Raw genomic sequence first — 24,769 nt, forward strand, 5'->3', positions numbered from 1 at the left:
GGTGAAAATAGACCACATGAACTGGGTACAAGCACCAGCTGTATGGCTGCAAACAATCCTCCACCTTCCCAAATAATAAACTGATAACTGAGGGTACCTCACTTAAAATTTCAGAAATCCAGAGCTGAATTTTACATACACAAGTGTTAAATGATCTTTTTATTTATAATGACGTGAATCAGATATTATGAGTGCACCTAATAGGTTGGACTGTGTGTGTGTGTGTGTGTGTGTGTGTGTGTGTTTCTATACATCTCCTCGCACATGCGTCACACACATAACCCATGCATCATCATCCCCCTCTATTCCATCGGGAGCAGTGCACACAAATTTACGTCCTGCCTCCATCTACACCTGCTACCTGCTGCATCTCTCTGTGAAGGAGGGTGTGTGTGTGTGTGTGTGTGTGTGTCTTTGTGTCAGGGGAGCAGATGGACAGTGCACCCTCACTGGTCATCGTCTGTATTAACTTGCAGGAGTGTGACATGAGCGTGCCACGGGGCATGGGAACCGAAAAAGGAGTCATGTCATCCCCCTCAGACCTCCCATTAGCCTGAGTGGCCGGCATCTGCCTCATCTCCAGCCCACAGCAGCTTGAGGATCCTTCTTCTCCCCAAGGACATTTGGAAACAGAAAGGTGGGGGGGGGGGGTGCAAATCTGACCCAAGCAGGCCCTCAAGGGAGATGTTTGGGCTGTTGTGGCCAGTTCTGAAGCCCCAGCCTGCTGTCTGACTGTGGGACAATGGGAGGTGTGGAATGGGTGTGTGTGGTGGGTTGTGATCATTTGTGTGTGTGTGTGTGTGTGTGTGTGTGTGTGTGTGTGTGTGTGTGTGTGTGTGTGTGTGTGTGTGTGTATGCAGCCTCAAATGTATGCATGTCATTTGCTTGATTAGTTGATCTCATTAGAATGCTGGATGCAGAAACACTGCCGGGTATCAAACAATGCACACAGCCCTGCACCTCCCCGCTGAGCAGATTTACGGGTGAAGTGAAAGGAGGCGCGATGAGTCTGGAGTCGCATCCAAGCAAATCACTGGCTAATTATAATACAGACAGAAATACTGTGTCTTATGACTTTTCTTTACTGTCCCTGGTCACAGGTCACAAAATCAGTGTTTTGAAACCTTTTAGGCCGTTTACATCTCATTTCCTCAGGCCATCTGTGCTGACTTGGGCAATTTACTGTTCCTTTATCCCTCCTCCAGACTTTAGAGACAGTCAGCCTAATACAGGAAGATATATTGTACTTTCCTTTGACGTCCCATATGTCCCAGTATTCTAAACCATTTTAGGCCTGTTAATCTTTTTTTCACACAATATGTGCTTCCACACAATGGAATAATCGTAGTTAATATTCATCATATTCAGATTCTACCACACACTGAAGTCTCCCTCTTTCCCCACTGCCACAACACAAATAGAGACTTTAGTCTACTTTTCATGATTCGACATTTCGGGCTTGATCGAGCTGTCAGTTTATTTGGCAAATGACAAAGATGCTTTTCAGAGAAAACAAGATATAAGTAGATAAGACAATATAGATACATAAATAGTGTGGTGACTGTTTGTGGTAGAGGTCACATACTACACTTAAAAAATATGATCAAATATCTTTTTACTGACTTAACAGGTTTCATCCATCGTGTCATCAGGCTCATCAGAACAAAACAATGTAAATACCAGCGTTGTGGAAATAATTGTGGAAAGTCAAAATGCATTTGAAAATATATGGGTCTTATTAAAATGGGAAATGATCTGTATTTATATTGAGTTTTTCTAGTCTTGATGGCCACTCAAAGCTCTTGACAGTACAGTTTTACCATTTAACATTCATACAGTGCATCTGTGTGCAGCACTTTTTCGACCACACATCACCTACAAACTGCAAGAACAGCTGTCGGGTGAAAACTGGAGTTCAGTATCGTGCCCAAAGACACGTCAGCATGAGAGGCAGTAATGCTATGGAGGAGCCAGGGATCAAACCAACAACATTTTGATTACTGGATTTTTCTCTCCCCTTTTCCATCATCACGTAGTGTGGTGGAAATTTATCTTGAGATGTGAAATAAAGAGTTTCTCAGACCGGAGTTATCTTTGGGTCTTTAATAGAAAGCGCTGCAGAGGGTTTCACACTCAGCATGAATGCTCAGAGTGGAACAACCCCGAATAGGGAAAGAAGAAGGTTTGACACAGTCAGGTAAACAGGAAACATAAGAGAGAACTGTTTGTGAGTAATGGCATGAAAAACTTGAAGCCACCTGTAGTCTGGTTAACACAGGAAGCTCGCTGCTCTCACTTTTGCAAGAAAGAAGAGTTTTGCTTCTGCAAAGATCAGGGTCAACAAGAGGATCAAAATAGAAAAGGACATGAACTCTGAGGTTACATCTGCCAAGTGCATAGCAACAGTCATGGCATTGGATAGTTAAGGGTAAAACCGTAAAAGGTGTCTCTCTAGTTTCTACTTCCTCTTATGCAAGCACAATTGTGCTTCTATATGAGTTATTGTTGAACACAGCACACAAGCATTGATCAGACATAGAAAAGAGTTCAAGCAAAGTTCATATGCAAGTTTTCCATCACAGTTGCTTCATTACATCTATACAATACGCCTATTACCATTACTGGCAATAACTCTTCCATTACAAATGTCATTGCTGCTCCCTTCATCTCTATCAAACATTTGATGAAATACCTCAAACGTTGACACACTTTTCCACTATGTTAAAAACGTCCAATCAGTAAATATTGTAATGGTGTTGAACTGTTCAGATACAAGTGGCATCCATTGCACTTCTGTCCGTCCTGGGAGAGGGATCCCTCACATGTGGCTCTCTCTGAGGTTTCCATGTTTTTTTCTCACTCTTGTTGAGGGTTAAGGGTATTATAGAAAATTTGATTGAGGTAATAGATACAGCACTGCTACTGTTGAACCACCTGAATGCTGCAATTTGAGTACATGATACCACTACTTTAGAAGAGCACTCAGTAGAACTTGTTATGGAAGTTTTCTGAAAGCTGGTGAAAGGAGAACTCAGCAGCTGATGTCTTATGCAGAAGATTAATGTTGATGCATCAAGGAGACCAGAAGGTGCAACAATATACAAATGCTAACGGAGTAACATGAGCAATTGTCCCCCCAAGTCTCAAGATGTGTCCCACAGCATCCCCATATATCTTCCTCTACTTGTGTCACCCATTCTAACAGCACATCAGTGAATGGCTTGAATTGTTGTGACTCTCTATGTAACATGTAGGTGTTTGCATCCTATCAGATACTGGTGTAATATGCAAAAGAGTTGAAGTTGGTGAGAGTTGAAGTTTGTGAGTATGTAGACACTACAACGTACTGATGGTTGATCCATCTATAACCTAATCTTGGGTACTGCTTAGAGAGAGAAGGGAGTATCTGTGGAATAAGCCAGACACTATAATGTAATATACACTATATATATATATATAATATAGTGACATATACAATAATGTGTGAGGATATACAAAAATTCCCCAACAGAACTCAAACCTCCGCCATGGCCCAACAATCCCTTAAATTGAATTAAGATATCAGTTTGAAAGTCATTAAGATCCATTACTTATCCCCTGGGAAAAAGGGAAAATGTTAAAAAAGACACCTTTGCAATGTTGAAGGAAAAAATCTTGCCCCCTGATTTGGATCCACAACATTAGGTTCTACCCTGACCCATACCGGATCCCTCTACCAAGTTTCATGCTCTGTGCTGTTCTTTTTGTGTAACGATGCTTACAAACAAACAATAGGGCTGAAAACCTGACCTTGGTTGAGACAATAGCATCATAAATGGTAAATGGTCTGTATTTATATTGAGCGTGATGACCACTCACAGTGCTTTACAGTTGTTTTTGTCATTCCCACACACATTCATACTGTGCATCAGCAGGCAGCACTTGTTCTATGTGAACAGCACAGCTGTCAGGGACAATTTGGGGTTCAGGATCTTGCCCATGGACACTTCGGCGTGCGGAATGGGGAAGACTGGGATCAAACCACCTACTCTCTGGTTAGAGGACGACCCGCTTTACCTCCTGTGCAACAGCAAGCAATGTGAAGCCTCTTATGTACACTGACAGAAGCCCTGCTTCTAATAAACAATGTTAAACTAGTCAGCAACAATTTAAAATGGTGTGATAAGGGAAAGGGTTTCATCAACTTTAATAATCCTGTAGAGGAGCATGAGTCTTTGGTTGTACTTAATAATCAATAGAAGTGATTTTTTACAGCTATAAAATACACAATGTGTAAAATGCAGTTTAATGTGTGATGATGTGTTTTCATGATTTCTTTGTGTATCTCCACAGACCCAGCCAATAAGGTACCAAATATACACACAGACCACAAACAGACTCTGCACCAGTTGTTTACAGGCTGGTGGATTAACAAACATTTTGTATGAGGATACTAAAAATAATCTGATCATTGCCCTAACATATGGAACAAATGAAATCTGTCACTCCGTCATGACACAAATCTCCATAAATGCTCCCTAAAACAACACATATGATGAAGTAAATCTAACTGAACTGTTTGGATTAGCAGCAGATGTGTAATTACTCTTTTTGTTGAGGCACAAATGTGGCCATGACAATAATTTAATCTCATCCAAGCAGCGAGACGGATCTGCCGTCCTTCAGTCCAACCTGTCCTCCGCCTGCCCCGACTCCTGCAGCAGCTTCAGTGGCAGATGGGAGATGAAAGCGGGGAGCTGGGAGGAACGAGGGAATGAGAACAGGTGGGGGTTAAAACTGAAGAAAAGAAAAGAGCACAGGGGTCAACTGGGGCAATAGAAAGGGGGAGGAAACCTACATATAGATTTGCACTGGGACAGATCGATGGATAGATTTTTTTCTCTTTTTTTATTGTGGTTTCTTTTGGCCAGATGTCGACCAACCATTGTGACACGTCAACATTTTCTAAAGGTTGATGTTTGGAGAAAGATGAAAAACTTCAAACAGTAGTTTGAAAAAATATTCAAGCTTTTAACTGTAACAGTATATAGTAAAACATCTATTTTAATACAACTCATTTTATTGTAGTGTACGTATCTGAGGTAGAGTGTATTTTTAATCCTGAAAGTTTGTTATTTTTTTGGATTCAGCCAAGCCTGGAATAGGACAGACAAATGCAGTCTGTTAAGGCATTTATTAATTGAATTAAATCAGGAACGCTTTTAGTGTAAATATTCACTTTCTAAGTACAATAGACAAAGTCGTATTTTATTCCAAAGAGATGGAAGAGAGTAAGAATTGAGTAGAATACAGTTTTAAAGGCATTCAAAGTGAATAATGGTCTTTCAGAAAGGCTTAATTCTCAGGTTTAAGGGCTCCATAAAGAACCAAAGGTAAAAAGCCCGGCACACAATGTGAATACAGCTGCCTATTCAGGACCCAAGCCCCCCCAGCCAGACACTAATGCTGCCCCCTGCCTTCCAGCTATGGAGGAAGCCCGGGCAGACTGTTGAACTCCTGCTGCATCCCGCCCCTGCACCCCTCCCTGCTGCAGCATGCCAGACCTGCCCCGGCAGCTGTTTAACCAACTGAGGCTGCAGAGCAGAGGGGGCTGCGGCAGAACAATGCAGCTTGAGTTAACTCTCCCTCTTTCTGTGTGTGTGTACTTGCACCAGTATTTAATTAAAAATGCAGTCTACAGATCAGTAACCCCTACGTCCTTAGCTGCATTGTTGCATTAAAAGACAGAGCGGGATGTTTAAAATGATAAAGAGCTGAATGAATACTGTACACACTAGAATAGCACATTTAACTTAAAGGTTGAGTGTGTAGAATTTAGGGATATCTAGAGGTGAAGTGTCATGTTAGGTGAACTTCAGTTGTCATGAAAACTCAAGGTCTTAGTTTGTCCACTTTGGACGACTGTAAAAAACATGGCAGCCTCCACAGAGAGGCCCCCCTCCATGTAAATATAAAGTATTTAAATATAAAGGGCTCATTCTATGGTAAAGAAAACAACAATTCATACAATTTAGATGAAACACACCAGGGAAAACCCCACTAGGATTATTTTATATTCAATTTCTACCAAAAGATGCCTTTCTCCTCAATCTTACACACTGGACCTCTAACTGAATTTGACAGTAAACTTTGCTGAATTCACACAAAATCAGTGAAATGTGAAAATGTGTGCATTACTAATAAACTGTATTTTGAAATAGTGGGGGAATGTAGTTTTATTTTTCTTGAAATATAAAACTCAGTGCAAAATAACAAACCTCCCTTGCCCTCCTCATTTGTAGTATCCAGCATCAGCAGTTTTTGGATGATGTGGAATCATAGGACAAATGTCATACAACAAAGCCAAGAGCACATCTGCATCTTCACTGACCCGCCACCAATCACACTGAACAACTTAAACCAACTTACTCTGGTGAATAAAGACAACCCAAAGAAAAGCATGCAAAACAACCCAACAGTGTTAATATTTAAAGTTCTTATCAAATCTTTTGTAAGAAGAAATGAAGCACTTAGTTCAGACATGACAAGTGCACGACTAAACATGACTTCTGCCACCCTTGAAAATTGTCCTGATTGTTTATGGCATCACACTACACACTGAGGAAACACCAGACACACTGGGACAGTTGCTGTATTTTGTTTACTAGTTCTCAGACAGACTGTGCAGCAGAGCCCCCTACTGCACATTTTATGTCCCTGCAGAAGTGGTTGAACTCAGTCTAATAACAACAGCTAAAGGCGTTTCAGTTAAGGGGGGTTAATGAAGCTGTAATATCGCATGTCCTCCTCTAATGAAGGACAAACCTGGTGTCTTTACATTTTTCAATCTGTCAGCAGATCCCATAAAAAGACCAAAACCAGTGTAATGCCTCTCAACTTTCAGACCTCCCTAACCCTTCCTATGGCCCTCAGCCACAAGACCACCAATGTTCCCCTAGCTAACCCTGGTCCTGTAATTTTATTAATCAGCTGGAAAATGCTTCTGAAAGGATACTGCACACTTGGGGTCTATTTTCAGCAGTGGATTTATACACACTTGGTGCCGTAGTGCATATTTACAGCAGCAGGACATGATACGAGAGATCAATTAAATGCTCATGTTCATCATTGTGAAGGAACATGTCACCCAGGGCAACAGTGTGGCTCATCAATGTGTTTTAATAGTTTGTAGACAACAATGAGTAGGACTAAAGGGCACAGAGGACACAGCACACAGACAGTACTTTGGTTTACTAGTTTTTGGTCTTTCAACGGTATTTGATGACAATGAAAACAAATCAAATAGCATTTGCTTTTTCCTTTGAGGTCCAGTTGTATTTTTTAACACTTTATTAAAGTTCCTCTCAAGGGGTCATTTAAACAATCAGTCTGTGAAGCACTTAAAATTTTCAATGTACCATCTTCAGTTGAGCTTGAGATTTTTATGATCAACCATTCAGGGGCGTTTGTATTAGTGATGTGATATCTGAATTATGTCTGACTTCTGGTCTGTTTAAATGCATGAGAAGTTTATTCCATATTTTAAAAGAAATTATTGAAACTTTTATATTCAAGTGTTCATGTTTGTAATGTAAAAAAAAACTAAATCAGACAATCACAAAGTATTCAGTTACAGGTATTTTCCAACTATTTAACACACCTTGTTTAGCCTTTTGAGAAATGGACCATATAATGGTCAGGTGCAGAAATCCACTTACCATTACAGTACATGTGATTATCTCCAGACACTGATGCAAGAGAAAGCTACAACTTATACAAGGACACACACGTGGATTTAACTGACTTTTCATAATTAGACTCATTCTTTGAATCTCAACATTAAAACAATGTAAAGGCTTTAAAAGTGGTGTAGGCTTAATAAAAAATGTTTTACAATGCAAGTGGAAGGGGTTTCACTTTCAGTAGCAAAAAAAACAAACCTCCACACCTTCTCTATGACGAACACAAGATCTTTTTTCATGTTACTACGGAGACGGCAAGGCCATCAATACTTTTCTATGAATTCCGTTTTAAAATATAGCCAAGATAAATCTGTTGAGGATTATCAAAAATTACAGTAATCAGCAATGGAGTCCATAGGAACTTAAAAAAAATCCTGTGCCTGAAGGCCATGTATGAAGTCAGTGATACAACTTAACAACTTTGACACTTTATTGCTATAATGCTGGCCGTCCGTTCAGTTTGTCATGCATGAGCGCAATGGCTCCACCTGTGAAGTCTCTGAGAACCTGCACCGTCTCCCGCTGGAGCTGCAGCGACTCCCGCACAAACTCCTGCTGAGTCTCTGCCAGCTGCTGCACCGACTCAGACAGGAGCTCCAGGGAGCGTGAAACCGTCTCCAGAAGGATGTTGGTGGCGTGTTGCTCTTGAAGGCTCAGCGATGCACTATGCAGGATGCTGTCCCTCGTGTTCTGTGAGGGCTGACCTGGCAGCGAAGGCGTGCCTGTTGAGGATGAAGGTCCGGAGGGCGTCTGAGGTCGTCCTTGTTTCTGGATGCCGTTGTTTCCTAGATGGTCCTCTATTGGTTTTGCTGCCTGAGTGGAAGGAGGTGCGTCCTCCCTTTGGTCATCGTCTGAGTCTGCAAATGCAGCTTCAGTGTCTTGAGTCAGAGAAAAAGGGCTCATCAGTAATTTGTCATAAGTAAAACGTGTTGTAAAAAATTCAGGGACTTCATATGTATCCAAAACTTGACATCTCACCTTCCGTGGCCGGTACTTCATACTGAACATCGAAGGAAGGTTGTGATGAGTCTCCTGCAACATTCAAAGTGTTCAAATAAAACAACCTCAATGCATTTCTCCTCAATTAAAACAGAAGTTAAAATGTATAGCTATTCTAACACCCACAAAGTCTACTTTCAAAAGACAGGTGAAAAATTCTGTGTTTTTAGGTAGACATATCAACTTCAGTGGTGTTTGACCTTTGGACAAAATGGTCAGTTTAGGTTGAACCATTCCTTAAAGCACTCATGAGACAACATGAATTGATCTTCTTTGGTACCTGACTGTGCAAGTCCACTAACGGAGTAAGAGGTTGGTGGAGGCATAGATGACATGTCCAACGCGCCGTTAGGAGAATTCTGCATTCCCATCATATCCTCCTCTTCCATTTCTTCCTCCTCCTCTGGCACATCGTCATCATCTCCCAGAGGGCCAAAGTCACCCATGTTCTGGTCTTCCTCGTCCATCTCCAGGATCTGAAGCACTATTTTCTCTGTCTGGTTAAGGTCTCTGGAAAGACGTGAGTTGAGGCCCCTATTGGGCACTGTCCCTGACCGCATGGCAGCCACTTTCCGCTTGGTGTCACACTTGAGGTCTGACCATTTCTTGATGACCTCAATGACTTCACGTTGACACTCCCCAATCTCATTGACACGTGCGGTAATCTCTGCCCATGTGTGCTTCTTCACGTCTGTTGGTACGCCACGATTAAATTTGCCTTTGGAGAAAGAAAAAAAAAATCAAAATCAAAAAGACCTTATAAGTGCTTGCTTTTGAATGTAATTAGGTCAATGGTTGAACCATTTTCAACATTTTTACCTTTATATATACAGTTGTGTGCAAAACTATTTTATATTCAGACACAAAACCTCAAAGCACCATCTCTACTTTTAGAAGATGAGTGAAACCATTGGTCAGCTAAAGACACATACCCACAACAACCATTCGATGCTTCCTCACTTCATCCAACAGTATGTGGACTTCGCTGAAGGAGAACCGGGCTTTTCTCTTCTTGAAGCGAGTGACACTGTCTTGGTTGAAGTATAATGATGATGATGAAGAAGACATCCTCCACACACAGAGTCAGCAGCTGCTTTGTGGTCTCCTCTGAGCTCTGCTGTAACTCCTCCAGCTGTCTGTCAGAGGGCCAGGAAGTCCGATTAACAACACAGTCAAAAACAAAGCAGACATTTTAAATAAAGTTAACTATGCAGTTGATCTTTGGGACTGAGAACAAGGGGTGAGTATCTTTAATGGATTGAAACACTCGATCAGCCTCAGCAGCTGAGCAATAACTGTGTTAAAGTCTAGTTGGGTGATTAACTAAATAATAATAAACCAATCTTATCAACAATGTATCATTAAGCTCGTTATTTGTACATGTCCCAGTGTTCTCTCAGAGTTCAGCAGATAGATAATGCAGGTTTGGTGTGATTAGAACACTGTTAGCACTGACACTGATGAGTGAATGAACAATGGGCGATGCTATAGTTATTACTACACATGCGATAGCCTGATAGCTAGCTACACCTGGAGAGCACTCGTACTTATACTGACACTGATGCATTTCCCAACGTTGTTCTGGTGATTCTAACAAGAGGCAGCCATGTAAACACCCGCGTGTACAGAAAGAAACGTGTATAACGCTGTGTTGAATGTAACTGGACATTACAGCTAACAGAGGGTTAGCTCTCCCTGCAGCAGGACGTTAGCTAACGCTACATACCAGTCAGAAATGGTTAACGAAGCGGCTAGTCCACGTAACCTCGCTGGAAAAAGGTGTACGGTGGTGGCTAAGATGTCCAACGAGATGCTGAACATACCACAGGACAAAGAAGATGAGAATTGGTCCCAAAAACGTGAAGATTAACTTCCTTATCGCCGGGGTAGCTACCGTCAAGCTAACCAACGTGAAGCTAACGCTAAGCAAAATATGTCCGGTTAGCTTTAGTAAGGTAGCATGTTTCACTTGATCGCGCAGCGCATATATCGCCGTCTAACATAAGATTAATGTGACGCCAGCTACTACATGATGTCTAATTATTGGTTTGAAGTGTAACTTATACATCAATGACGACGATGATCGAGTCATTTTTCTAATTAAGATGCCGTGTTTGTCTGGAGTTCACCACCGTAATGTGTGGTTTTATTTTGAAGGAGCAAATCTAACTTCCGGTATCGTTTGCTGGCTTTATCGAAACACACACTAACACAGATATGAGTGTTTGTATTTGTCACTATACAGCATTAGCAGTTTGCACGCTGGCGCCTTAGAAGTTATGCAGAGTGTGATTTTATTTCAGGTTTCCTGCCAGAGCAGAGCACCATCATGTTATTTTACTTTCTAATCAAGGTTTACTAGCTGTGCACAAGGAGTCTGAGATTCACTCGGTTTTCCTGAACAAGTGCTCTTGACAAGCATAGAGATCAGACAGGGAGACTGTGAGTTGGTTCCAATTCTAAGACAAAAATAGCCACACAAGCACATTTAAGGTACCATTTATTCCAAATAGGGCACATAAGTGTATTTTACCAAACATTTTCAGGAACAGTTAAATGACCACGGCTTCAACTGCATGGTTAAAAAAAAAAACATTCTGCAATCCATCCTTTCAATTGGCGGCATGCATTGGTGGCATACACATCTGATATATATGAGGAACTCACACACAGTGCTGGCATTATCTGGCACAGTGAACAGTGAGAAGGAAGTGAAGACACACAGAATGCTATTGCAAAGTTGCACCACCAGCATCAATATTCCAAAGCAAAATATCAATACATTTCTCCCATGATGTTAATGTACATTATTACAGAGAAGATATAGATGTGGGTATACTGAAATATATCTATATATATAAGCACACTGCCTCTAATATTAGGTAACTTTAAAGAACATTTGGGATTTTAAAGATTAATTCTTTGTTTAGACTTTGTACTGGCTGTAGAAAGCATCAGGATTACTGTCCACTATGCATTTACCATACCAATGTAACTGATGCACAGTAAAGGAGTGTACAAATAAGCAAACCAAGATCTGCTTGTTACAGGCAAACAAACCATAGTTCATACACCTTCTTCACTTAATTTAAATTAGCAGACTGACAGGTTTTAGTGAAGTATCTCTCATTCAGTAGCATTGGGCCCGGTTTCACAAAGATGGAATATGTAATAATAATAATGTAGTTTAACAAAAAGTAAGACAGGCAATTTATGTATAATTTGACATCACATCCACGTAAAACTATACATGAAACAATTGGTAGGTGGGGCAGTACATGGGATTTGTTGACCTCATTTAATTCTCACAATAGCATCACCCAACTTCAGCTTGTACAGAACTCTACCTCCAGCACAATACCTGAAAACACCTGTGGGTGTGTGGGGCCTTCAAGCCTGCACATAATCATAGCCTGTTCCATTTGGTGTGGAAACTGGTTTGTCCACAGGAGGAGGTGGGATGGAGCTTTTGTAAGGTCAATAATTGCCATATATTAACATGACTGCTAAAAAATATTCTCACTGTCCTGCCCCAACAGTAGATAGATGGAGATATCCACCATGTAGTCTCCATACACCCACAGTTATGAGCCAATGAAGAAAAATAGGTAGTTGAACTACAAAACATGGCCAACTAAGCTTGCAGCTACATACTCTAAATACATCTTCCACCTGAGGTGACCTCAAGTGTGCCCTGTAGAAGATTTATGACAGTAATGAGTGTCCTAGCTTTTCCTGTTTTTCAGCAGCTGGCACAGCATTGACAGAGGATGTGAATGTTCCCTCTTTGTAAAACCAGCCCCAGCTACATTAGAATGAGAGATTCCTGCTTTCACATTAGATTTTTCACAATCTTTTCATCGAGTTATGTTGGCTTCAAACTCGTCCTAAATTTTTAGCTAGGGGTACTTTTGTAAGTGCCGGTGTGTACTTTTTTCTGGCAAATACTACAGAACAAAGAATCCCCCAACACTCATTGCATTAATATTCAAAATAAGCCGGCATGCACATGGGATTTGCTAAATTATCACAGGAATTTGTTAGGATAGTTGAGAAAGTATTGTACTGTGAAGACAAATAAAGTGATTCCGTAAAACAAGCAGGAGAGATGTCGTCTGGACTCAAGAGTACATGGTCAACTGAAGCCACTGAAAAGACACAAGAGCAGAGAAGTTGACTTTTTGAAAACAAAAAAACAGAGCCACTGCTTTTAGAAAAACTGAATTCCAGTCAATCAAAAACCCACTGATGTTTAAAATATCTGAGATGGCTTTACCTCCTGGACATTGACTTTGATAGTCCCATTGTTATCTTTATCCAGGGTTTTGAAGGCACCTAAAACAGAACAGATATTAAGCCTATGCTATACCTTCAGTTCATGAGATTAAATCCCAGGTCAGTCATTGTTGTCACACAGATAAAGGAGTGCTCTTTGAAACTTACGGCACATGGCATCCAGCCTTACAAGGCAGCCGATGTAGTTATCAAAATCCATGTTCCCAGCTTCATCGCTGTACCTGCGAATTATCATCTGGAACAGCTGGTCATTGAGGGGAAAACCTGATAGAGATGAATTAATAAAATTACTGTAAATAGGAATTTAAATTATATTTACATGGGCTCCATGCTGCGCTCCTTCAAACAAAGATATTCAAACTGGTATAATATTAAAAACATTAACTCTTTATTTATCAGCCACTCAAAGGTGAACCTCTTCCCATTTTAAAACCATTTGACTGCACGTCTGTCAAGGTGTTTACATTTAAATAACTATCTGATGAGAAAACACACATTTGCTAGAATAAAGTAGTTTTGTGGCTTATGAAACAACTACTTATCCAATATATTCTTTGTTGTAAACATGCACAGAAACACTGCTGACCATTAATAAAATCCTAACTGCTAAGTCAAGTTTGTTCAGATGCATCTTTACAATAAAAATTTGAAGGTGGTTAAAAAAGACTAACCTGCAGCTCGGAAAGCATTAGGCAGCTCATCTGCACCGATGACACCAGATCCATCTGTGTCGTGGGACTTATACACTCCCTAAATAAGAACAATATAAGAATTTAAAACATCATTGGCATCCGAAACGTGTCCTTTTAAGCTGAGATACTGCCTAGAAAGACTACAAATAGAAAAACTAACAGTTACCTTCCAACAAAGCAAATAGCTGTCAATGTGGTTGTAGCAACTAAATAATCAATAATCAAAAAGCATTTAAAGGTTCTGTGTGTAAGATTTAGATGAAAGGGAAATGTTTTTTACTGTCATCCAAACTGGACAAACTAAAACCATTGGAGTTTTGGACAACTTCACCACAGGTTCTTGTTCATGTTTGGAAGGTGAGATGAGGAGTATTCAGCTGCAACATGAAACTTCACCTCTAGATATCACTACACACACTGAACCTTTCAGTAAAAATTATAATCTCATTCAATTTCAATAAATTTGTGTCATATCACTGACAGAATAAGTTTTTACTAAGTTTATTTACAAGAAATACATTTTCCTCCAATGTAGCCAGTTTAATGTGTCCATCAGTTCACATAGTAACAGATTCAATTTAACATAATACATGGCAGTTAAAGACAAAAATGGGGTCCTAATCCAAGTTATTTTTAACCACAATCAACAGCTGATATGTACACACTACACTGCAACTTTATCTGTGTTCACTGTTGCACAAGACAATTGACACAGGAATGTCACTGAGCAACCGCTGTGTAAACCTCCACCCAAAAAAAATCAGATGGTGGCGCTGTACTTGCCTGCCATTTCTTTATGTTGTTCCAGAGGTGTTTGAACTCATGAAAGCCGAGTTTCCCCGTGCTGTCACTCTGTAAAAGCATTAAGGACAACAAAACAGTCTTCATCCATTCCTCCAGCTTTGATCAGCTACTGCATTGCATGTGGGCGTGCTGTATTTACCCAAGGAGTATTTTTATATGCCTTCCTCGTGGCATTCCCTCCCACGCAGCAGGGAATCGATGTCAAACTTTTCGTCTAACTTGTTCATACACTAGATATGACAGGGATCAAATAACTCCCATTTAGTTTACTCTAAGCTGACAATACAGAGCTATGAAGCCTCGGTTTCCAAAAACATAATATCAGAGCTCTTATTGCAGGGCCCCTTGCTTTTAGTGCAGTGTGCCTGAGGAGATCTACTCATTTAACCTGCACACATTTCAAGGTCATTAAGCCCGACTATGCAGCACAACAGGCAAAAAGAAATGCAGGCTTAGCCCAACTGTTAAAATCTGTCAGTTACTTCCCTCAACAATTCAATGTATGTTCTCAGCCTTAATGAGCTGTGGGGTGTGATGGAATGTGGTGAGTCAACACAGCTCTTTTTTTCCAAACAAATGTCAATGTATTTTTTCAGTACTGTGTATTTAATAATAACTATACTCGTATAGCACTTTTCTAAACATAGTTACAAAGTGCTTCACATGACACAAGGTAAAAAAAAAAAAATACAATGAATTGTTTTCAATTCAATTTTAAGTGCCAAATCATACCGTATGATGTTCTGCTTTCTACTGTGCTGTCAACTGTCAGCACCGCACTGTTGACCATACAACTCGACAAATAAAACCTACTAATGATAGAAAGGATACATCCATGACTGCCACCATGCTCCTGCAAGACTCAATGCTGAAACCATCTGTCCTCAGACCTCCATCTGAAACAATCATTCACCATTATGTATACATACACAGAAATCATATAATGTGTCAGATATGTAAATAGTTTAAGGACTGAATCACAAAAGAGAAAGACAGACCACGCAAACTTATAATAGGTACACACAGGGTTGGTTAAGAGAAATACAAATGCAAACATGTCTTACGCTTTCCAATGATTTTATTCAGGATGTCCATGAGCTCATTTGGGCTCACTTCCATGTCCTGTATGACAAATATTCAACAGTTAAGACTTCAGAAAGCTGTACAGACACACAACATGGTTTAGCATACTGGGTTATAAAAAACTGTTCAAACTATAGATCTTCTTGTGTTACTTTGATGGAGTACATGGTGTGGTTACTGCAGAGAACAGCAGAAATCCAAAGTACAGGTAGACTCACCTCTCCAGCGAGCTGCTGGAAGACTCTGCGGAACTGTTTCTCCTCATCACTCTCATGCTGCTCTGCATATGCAACTGGTCTACGTGGAGGAGGCTGTGGGACAGAGACATTGGCAAATAATGTAAATCATCTAATGTTTGATGGGCAGATGGAGCTGGTAATGTCATGTGTGTCACTCACAGGATCAGAAGGCACAAACTGGGCTGGGTCGATGTTGCTAAAAAGAGAAAGACAAGTGAGATGAAAAGTTAAAACACAAACCACAATTCTTGGTGTGAGCTGGTGCTTCGTGCAGATTCTTACCTCACAACATCAATGATGCCGCCCAAAAACTTTTTGGCATAAAACATCTTCTACCAACTGTGAAGGCAAAATGCAACGTAAGTCAGGGAAACGATTTACACCAACATGCTCCATAAAAGTCAAGGCAACATTAGAATCTACTTACAATATAAAGGATAGGCTAACATAAGAATTTAAAAGCCTGAGTAGATGGCGCATAAAATATGAATGAAACACAGTCAACGCAAAGAAAACCTGAACGTCAACCTGCAAAAACAGGAACTGGTTCTCACGTCATTATTTAGTGTGTAGCTATCACGCTAACGCTATGTTAGCAGGTTTAGTGTTTGTCAAGGTAGCTACAGCAGCAATGGTTGAGCTTGTTATAGATCAAGCAATGACATGCCTCGTTTTGTCTATTTAATTACTCGGTGCCATTAGCGGGGGAGGCACACCCACTAGCCCCTCTCACGATGTTTCCTGTTATGGAAACAATGAAAGCAGAACCCAGACTGGAGACAAACGACACTTGGAGACTGTGTCCGTGTGTTATCAGCTGATCCGATAACATATAAGAAGTTTTAAATACAAAGTGATGAGTGAAACTGTCCTACTTTAACGTTACTGCCAAGTTTTGGTGAGCTAGCACCGAGCTCCACACGCGACAGAGCTAGCTGTACAGTTTTAACGACACATTGTGTTGTGATGCTGTCACTGAGAACAGCTGCTTTACGCCTTTAAACCGTAGACTGTATATAAACACAGTGGAACGTCGGCGCTTCGAGCTAGCACGTAGCGACGTTGGCATGTAGCTCTGAGCTCACAAATAACTTCAGCGTTAGCGAAGCTAGCATCGAGCTAACAGACATGGCTAGGTGCGATATCTGTCAAAGTGTGTAAAACTCCGAATAAGCGAGACGAGCAGATATCTAATCTATCCGCACTGTGTATGAGGCAGACGAGGCGAGGTTCGTCTTAATGTCTGAAATGTATATTTACCGTGAGGCGACAGCAGCCAGTAGGTAGAGAGCTTCAGGCTGAGCAAGTTCCACTAAACTACAGACAGGAGAGGAGAGGAGAAGGCAGGAGGCTCCGTCAACACCGACACGCCCCGAGACTGACGCTGCGCACAGGAAGTGAGGACGCAGGGACGCGCTCGCCTCTAAATACACTTTCTATCACCTCCTCCTCTTTATATACACTTTCTATCACCTCCTCCTCTTTATATACACTTTCTATCACCTCCTCCTCTTTATATACACCATATATCACCTCCTCCTCTTTATGCACACTTTCTATCACCTCCTCCTCTTTATATACACTTTCTATCACCTCCTCCTCTTTATATACACTTTCTATCACCTCCTCCTCTTTATGCACACTTTCTATCACCTCCTCCTCTTTATATACACTTTCTATCACCTCCTCCTCTTTATATACACCATATATCACCTCCTCCTCTTTATGCACACTTTCTATCACCTCCTCCTCTTTATATACACTTTCTATCACCTCCTCCTCTTTATATACACTTTCTATCACCTCCTCCTCTTTATATACACTTTCTATCACCTCCTCTTTATACACACTTTCTATCACCTCCTCTTCAAATACAGTTTATATCACCCCCTCCTCTTTGTATACAGTTTATATCACCTCCTCTTCTTTATACACACTTTATATCACCTCCTCCTCTTCAAATACAGTTTATATCACCCCCTCCTCTTTGTATACACTTTATATCACCTCCTCTTCTTTATACACACTTTATATCACCTCCTCCTCTTCAAATACAGTTTATATCACCCCCTCCTCTTTGTATACACTTTATATCACCTCCTCTTCTTTATACACACTTTATATCACCTCCTCCTCTTCAAATACAGTTTATATCACCTCCTCCTCTTTGTATACACTTTATATCACCTCCTCTTCTTTATACACACTTTATATCACCTCCTCCTCTTCAAATACAGTTTATATCACCTCCTCTTTGTATACACTTTATATCACCTCATCTTCTTTATACACACTTTATATCACCTCCTCCTCTTCAAATACAGTTTATATCACCTCCTCTTTGTATACACTTTATATCACCTCATCTTCTTTATACACACTTTATATCACCTCCTCCTCTTCAAATACAGTTTATATCACCTCCTCTTTGTATACACTTTATATCACCTCATCTTCTTTATACACACTTTATATCACCTCCTCCTCTTCAAATACAGTGTATATCACCTCCTCCTCTTCAAATACAGTTTATATCACCTCCTCCTCTTCAAATACAGATTGTATCACCTCCTCCTCTTTAAAAACAGATTGTATCACCTCTCAGGACCGTGCGGAGCGTCTGAGGCTTCGGTCTGTGTAAACGCTGCTGTCATCTGTTCCTACCTTCGTATGTGTAGACGAACATTTATTAGTCGAGGCCATAGACTGTATATAAAGAGGCAGAGACACAATCTGCGTGTCTTTTGTTCTTTTCATATTCAATTAGAAAACCAAAACCGGAAAATTATAAAACAAGTCATTATTTCTTTATTGATTTATGAATCTCATACCAACAAAACGGGTTGTTTCTCGTTGTATGGATTATTTTGCTCAGAACCAAAATAGGAAATGAGAAAAAACTTGATTTTGATATTTAATATTTAGATATTTAAAGTATCAGCGTGGATAACTCATCTAGCGTGCCAGTAACACACCCGACCCTCACCTCATGTATGGATCCGATTCTATGATCCGATCACAGCCCGCTCCAGTTCCGTGTCCGATACATGTCTTTTTCTCTTAAGGTCGTGCACACACAGGGATCACACACACACACAAACACACACACACACACACACACACACACACACACACACACACACTAAATCTTCTACCTCGTTTCAGAGCATCGCTGGTCAGTGTTGTGCCAGTTCAGGAAAATGTTTTCACGTTCATAGTTGATTGTTTACTGGGATGATTTAGAAACAAACGATCGTGTGTTGAGTTATTAAGTCGATGGTGTCGGATCATGTCTGTGTGTCGCTCCGGTCATTTTCACTGTGAGACTGTGTGTCTCGTGTTGTACTGGGCACAAAATGTTGACTACGAAAAAAACACGCTCATAAATGAATAACGAAACAATGACTTGTTTTTAAATGTTCCAATTTGGGTTTTCTAATTGAATATGAACAGCACGATTGACAGGCGGATTCAGAGGCACGCCCCCTCTCCGTAGTTTTATCACGTGTTGTGCTCCCGCTGTCTTCGTCCTTCTCTGTACATTCACGTGCTCCTCGGAAGATCCCAGCGTGTTCTGAATGTGCAGACAAAAGGCTGGAAACTCAATGTGTGTTGTATGTCGTTGTTTTATATGTTTGGAGCGTGATCACCAGGTGTGACTGACACATACTTCATTTTAAACAAATGTATGCTTATTATAAAAAACGGTTGTTTTCTAAAAGGTGATGTTAAGTGTTTTGGAGTGAGGGTCAGTTGACAGGTTTACATTAAAAGCTGCTGAATATAGATCTGGTTATTTCTATTGGTTTGTGAGTGATGTCAGCAACTTGTTTACTCGTGTACCGAACCTCTCGACGTCTTTCCGAGAGTTGCTCAGATCTGAGGTGGCGTTCACGTCATTTTTCCAAGTCGGACATAGTTTTTCCGATTATTGCGACACTACTTGAACGCATCATCAATTGATATATTGATTTTGCTCGGTGTGAGTGAGAACTGGTGCAAAGCGTGTTCCTGCCCCCATGTGGTCTGGAGTGCGATCGTAGTGAGCTACAGTAGTTAGCTACAGTAGTTAGCCTTATACAGATATACAGTGTTTTGCTACTCAAATGATTTCATCATGTTTCTCTGCTCTCGGTCCTCTGAGTGCAGTGAGACTGTACTGCATATCTACTAACATGCTGCTTACAGAAGCTGTACATAAACACAGCAGTCCTCAGTATGAACATATGACTGCAGTACATACAAGACTGTTGAACAACATTTGCTTTATGCTGTGATTACAGTCATCTGGGCACAAGCTGACGATCTACAGTCAAAGGGAAATTATTAGGACTGTAACTATCAGTAGAAAGCAGAAATGAAGAGCTGGTGAACAAAACTAGAATATAAACAGAATATTACATATTACTGTTATGTTGATTGTAAACTGTTACAACTGTATATCATCTACACAATAACCATTAAGTATTCCGGTTTGCACCACAACCATACACTGGAGTTCATGTCCTTGCTACCCTGTGCCTCATTGATTGTGTAGTTACTTATAGGTTGGTGTACATATATGTCGCTTGTGTACTTATATGTTCAGCACTAATATGTTATGATACTTATATTGAGTGCTTGGATGTCTAGGTAGATGTTACACCAGGGATAAGTGAGATACATCATTTTAATCCCATCTATGTCATGCTGCAGAATTAACAATAAAGTTGACTTTAGCTTACTATGTGTGTAGAAAATAAAGATTGATATATAGCCTACCTGTCTGTTTGAAATGTATTGTCTCTGTCTACTGCAGGTGTACGACAGAGTGTGAGTGCTCTGGTCAGAGAGGTCACAATCTCACCCAGCAAGTCATCATTAAATGCTAATATAGCACAGTCACTCTGATCTGCATTAAACCGAGGCCCCGAGGGACCTTTCAAGAACCCAGGTGGGCCCTATAGTTTGACAACCACTGTATTGAACCACTAAGGCCCCACTAGAACGACAGCAGGGCGATGCATCCATGCATGTGGCTATTTCCTTGCATAAATCATTCCATTTTAGTCTGCTGTATCCATAAATGAAAGATTTCTTTAGAGAAGCATATTTTATGTCTGTTAAAAAACATTTTCACAGAGAAACTGGAGCACTGTTAAGAAGCCTAACAATCCCTCAGAAGATTTGCCAGTGGACTTGGGGCATGTTTAAAATTGATAGCACAGCACGCTGAATAATTAAACACAGTTTAATGAGAAGGGAGAGACATTTCTGTTGTCATTTATTTTGACAAAATCCTATTCTCTGATAATTGGATCTCTTAAGTACCATTACCCCAGACTCAGACGTGAGTGTGCCCAACTGACAAGAGAAGTACTTTTTTTCTTATTGTTGTTAGTGATCAGGACTATGTGGAATAATATCAAGAAAATGTGCTTTTGTTTTTAGAAGTAGAGAGGAGCCTGATGTATTCACAGATACGACTGCCAAGTCAAATATAGGGTATGAGGTTTGTCCAGTCATTTTATGAAAGTTATCTTTCTCAAATACCTCACTAATAAAAAGAGAAAGATAAAAGCAAGCAAGGAAGATAAATCAGTGAGTAGGCTAAAGTTGATTCATTTCAAGCTTTACAGGATGATGTATCAGAGACCAAACCTTGTAAGCTGTGTTCTATTTTTAAGCTTTTACAGAACTTGTTACTGAAAGTACTGATTTACCATGGAAATGTGTGAGTGTGAATCATCTGAATACTGACACAAGGATCAAATGTTGGCTTTAATCAGCTGCCTCTCCTGCCACAGCTCTGCACAGGCCACAGAACAGCTCCCCCCTCAGGTTGATCAGGTATTGAACACGGGTTGAAGAGTTTAAGAATATGAACAACTTACTCAGCATACTTCCTCCCCGAATGTTACCACAGCCATTCAAAGGTAACAGATGACGGCCTTTAAACATGCAGAATTTCAATTCATTTGATAGTGATATAGGTGTAGCGTCAGTGGTGAGTAAATCCAGCAGGTGGAGACAGAGAGCATTTGACAGCGCTGAGATGGAGCACACAGCAGCATCCTCTGTATTCACCGTGCAAATAACTGAGGTACAAGCCAAATGGATAAATGCAAACATGTCCACAATAATATAAATATGATTATATTATTATCATTTGGCTGCTGTGAATCTCTCTGTCTGCACTGTTACATTTATTCTGAGGTGTAGGAGTGTATATTTTATAAATTATAGTCATATTCAAAATGACAATTTGTGGATTATATATATATATATATATATATATATATATATATATATATATATATATATATATAATTCTAATTGATGATTGTTTTTAAACAAATCAATTCACATAAGGGTATCAATACATTACTGAGCAGCAAGTCCATGAATAGGTCTTTTGAATCTGATTAAATTCTTCTAACATTTAAATTAAGGGGGGGATATTACCCAGGTTAGATGTTCCACTGTCTATTTCCAATGATTTTGTATCAATCTATGACGGTAGCTGGTAAAGATGTGTAGTTGTCCAGGGTAGTGTTCTGACTCTCTGATACTGACAATCGAATCTCTTGTTTCCTGACTTTAAGGAACTGGCTGAGCTCGTCTCAGTGCTGCTCTGTTTTTATCATAGCTACATCTCCTCTTAATCCCCTGTGGTCTGTACTATCGTGGTTGCCTTGACAGTGCCGACACTTCGCCTGCTCTCTCCTCAACAGAAAAAAGTCTCAGCACTACTATCCTGAACTCTCACCTCACACAGAAATGGATTCATAAATGCAACGGCAATAAATTAGCTCATGGCTGCTGATGCTTTGATTTGCATTTCAATTTGAAAACACCTCTATTGGTTCTTTCCAGGGTAGAATCACATGGAACATGTGAGAATTTTCTCAGGGAAGCTACAACTACGACAGTGATCTTGATTAAGGTTTTTTTTTTCTCCTTCTCTGCAATTTTCCTCAAACTGATATTTCTTAGTTTACTGACAGACCCTGGGCTGGATTGTCACAACTGCTGTTTGCCAGGTAACTAAATTATATATACTGAACTGTCCAACATGGGATCACTGACACCTGCTTGGATTCTGTGAATGTACCATTGTTCCAAAAAAAATCCCCCCTCACTGAGCACCACACTAAGGGATGTTTTATTATCCTCCCATATTTACTTCATATACTGCATTTTACTGTTGAATGCACTTATTGTAAGTCGCTTTGGATAAAGGCATCAGCTAAATGATATGTAATGTAATGTAATACTGCCTATGAAAAATATGATTTTAACAGTAAGACAAAATTCATCTGTAAACTGATATTTAAGATGCACTAATATATGATGTGCACTGCAGAAACAGTGATATCTGTCCTTCAGGTCCCACTCCAGCTAAAATTACTCTATCCATGAAATAGAGGTATCCATGGTTACATCAGGAGCCATGTTAAAGGGTGCCTCAGTGTATCTCTGTTCTCTGGCAGTCCCCACCTTTTTCCTCATTCATCATTTGAAAGAAATCCCTGTGCCACCTCAAGGTATCCAACAGCTATGATTTGGTTTTGCAAATGAGATTTGCAGTGAATAATTTCAATAATATTGATGAAGATAGACTGGCTATTAAATATCTCTGAATTATGAATGCAAACCATATTACATCTGCGGTTACCTGTTCGACTTGGAGGGAGTGAAACACAGAGCTCATGTCGAGGCTGCAGGTTGAAATATTGTATAGCAGCATCCCCAATACAACATATTTGCAGTCTTCAGAACAACCTGTTACCTTGACAACGCAATTTTATCATTCAAGCCCATTGCTACCTTCTCTCACAACAGGAATCGAATGTGTCTTAAATGTATACTACTTCAGGGTTCTATACCTCGATTCAAGGGCTGAGAACATTTTGCGTTGTGGTTTCACTCAGACGTTGGACAATTGACTGTGTAAGATGATTTGTTGCCTTTACTTTTAGGAATGTGCTTTTGGTCCGCAGTGCTTAACACAATGCACATTGGATGATTAGGGCAAGTGGACTGTGCGGTTTTAAGATTATTAAGAAAGAAAATGATCATGCATTCCATAAACACACTTAAATACATGGGAGATATGTTTAGCATTCCAAATGCTTTTGTTATGGTATGGCATCAGGGAGGTAAATTGTAAAGGATTACAAAGAAGAGTTCATTCATTCGAATTGGAAACAATTAATTCCCCAAATACCAGTGACCTCAGGGTGTTCGCTATTTCCAATGACTTACTCATGCAGGCATATACTTAATTATTGGGGCATATTTGCAAGTTAGTCATTCTGATCATTGTTATTCAAGCTGCGTGCGAGCTTTCCACAAGTCAAACCCATCTGCTTCACTGAATTCCACAAGCATCCATGGTATTCAATTGTTTTTCCAATGGTATCTAAATCAAATTAGCAATAAACTTTTATCTCTGAGCTCTGGAAACTAAGTCAGAGCAGGCGGAGGGAAGCACTCAGAGAAGACTGAATGTGACAGTATAAAGACAGGGTGTTATCTAGAATTTTATAAATATGGAGATCGTGGGATCCTTTTTTTTTCATTTGAAAGCATCAGTTCCTGACGTGCCCCGATGTCTAAATGTTCTCCTCCATGAACCCTCTTCACCCTTCAAAACTGCCAGAAATAACATTCTTGTTAGGAGATACTGAATACCTTCATTCTTATCTCATCCTCTTGGTCCAAATAGGTCAAATTTAAACATACTGAGCCCAAAAAATATGGAAACAAGCAATTAAGAATCCACCAGTACAAGTGGTTTCAACTGCAGCATATACACTGCATTACAGGTGGCTCTCAGTGCAGCTACAGTTCTGTATATGTGATATCACCTTCCTTACTTGTGTAGTTAAGCTCAGAAGATTAGGAATGTATTTCCTGGATAATGAACAAGGTCAATCAATGTAGGAGGGAT

The 24,769-nt window shown here is 40.1% G+C and overlaps 2 protein-coding genes across 5 annotated transcripts; both read right to left on the reverse strand.

Moving 5' to 3' along the window:
• Nucleotides 1–7,491: 7,491 nt before the first annotated feature.
• Nucleotides 7,492–10,815, reverse strand: LOC109628591 (nuclear apoptosis-inducing factor 1). 3 transcript variants are annotated; one of them, XM_020085761.2, is made up of 5 exons: nt 10,447–10,815; nt 9,653–9,856; nt 9,001–9,438; nt 8,700–8,753; nt 7,492–8,599 (listed from the first exon to the last, which is right to left on the reverse strand). In XM_020085761.2, exons 2-5 carry the CDS (start codon nt 9,786–9,788, stop codon nt 8,157–8,159), a joined length of 1,071 nt encoding a protein of 356 aa, XP_019941320.1. In that variant the 5' UTR covers nt 9,789–9,856; nt 10,447–10,815; the 3' UTR covers nt 7,492–8,156. The 3 variants fall into 3 exon arrangements, with proteins under 3 accessions (XP_019941320.1, XP_019941322.1, XP_019941321.1); XM_020085763.2 differs by having other exon boundaries at nt 10,544–10,683; XM_020085762.2 differs by having other exon boundaries at nt 9,653–9,852; nt 10,447–10,644.
• Nucleotides 10,816–11,203: 388 nt separating this feature from the next.
• capns1a (calpain, small subunit 1 a) lies at nt 11,204–19,048 on the reverse strand. 2 transcript variants are annotated; one of them, XM_069539561.1, is made up of 11 exons: nt 18,821–19,048; nt 16,117–16,173; nt 15,994–16,030; nt 15,814–15,906; nt 15,577–15,634; nt 15,344–15,408; nt 14,492–14,560; nt 13,688–13,766; nt 13,164–13,280; nt 12,997–13,055; nt 11,204–12,868 (listed from the first exon to the last, which is right to left on the reverse strand). In XM_069539561.1, exons 2-11 carry the CDS (start codon nt 16,161–16,163, stop codon nt 12,842–12,844), a joined length of 651 nt encoding a protein of 216 aa, XP_069395662.1. In that variant the 5' UTR covers nt 16,164–16,173; nt 18,821–19,048; the 3' UTR covers nt 11,204–12,841. The 2 variants fall into 2 exon arrangements, with proteins under 2 accessions (XP_069395662.1, XP_019941323.2); XM_020085764.2 differs by lacking the exon at nt 18,821–19,048 and adding an exon at nt 17,095–17,235.
• Nucleotides 19,049–24,769: the final 5,721 nt, after the last annotated feature.

Source organism: Paralichthys olivaceus, chromosome 15, assembly GCF_024713975.1.
Source record: "Paralichthys olivaceus isolate ysfri-2021 chromosome 15, ASM2471397v2, whole genome shotgun sequence".
Classification (NCBI taxonomy): Eukaryota; Metazoa; Chordata; class Actinopteri; order Pleuronectiformes; family Paralichthyidae; genus Paralichthys; species Paralichthys olivaceus.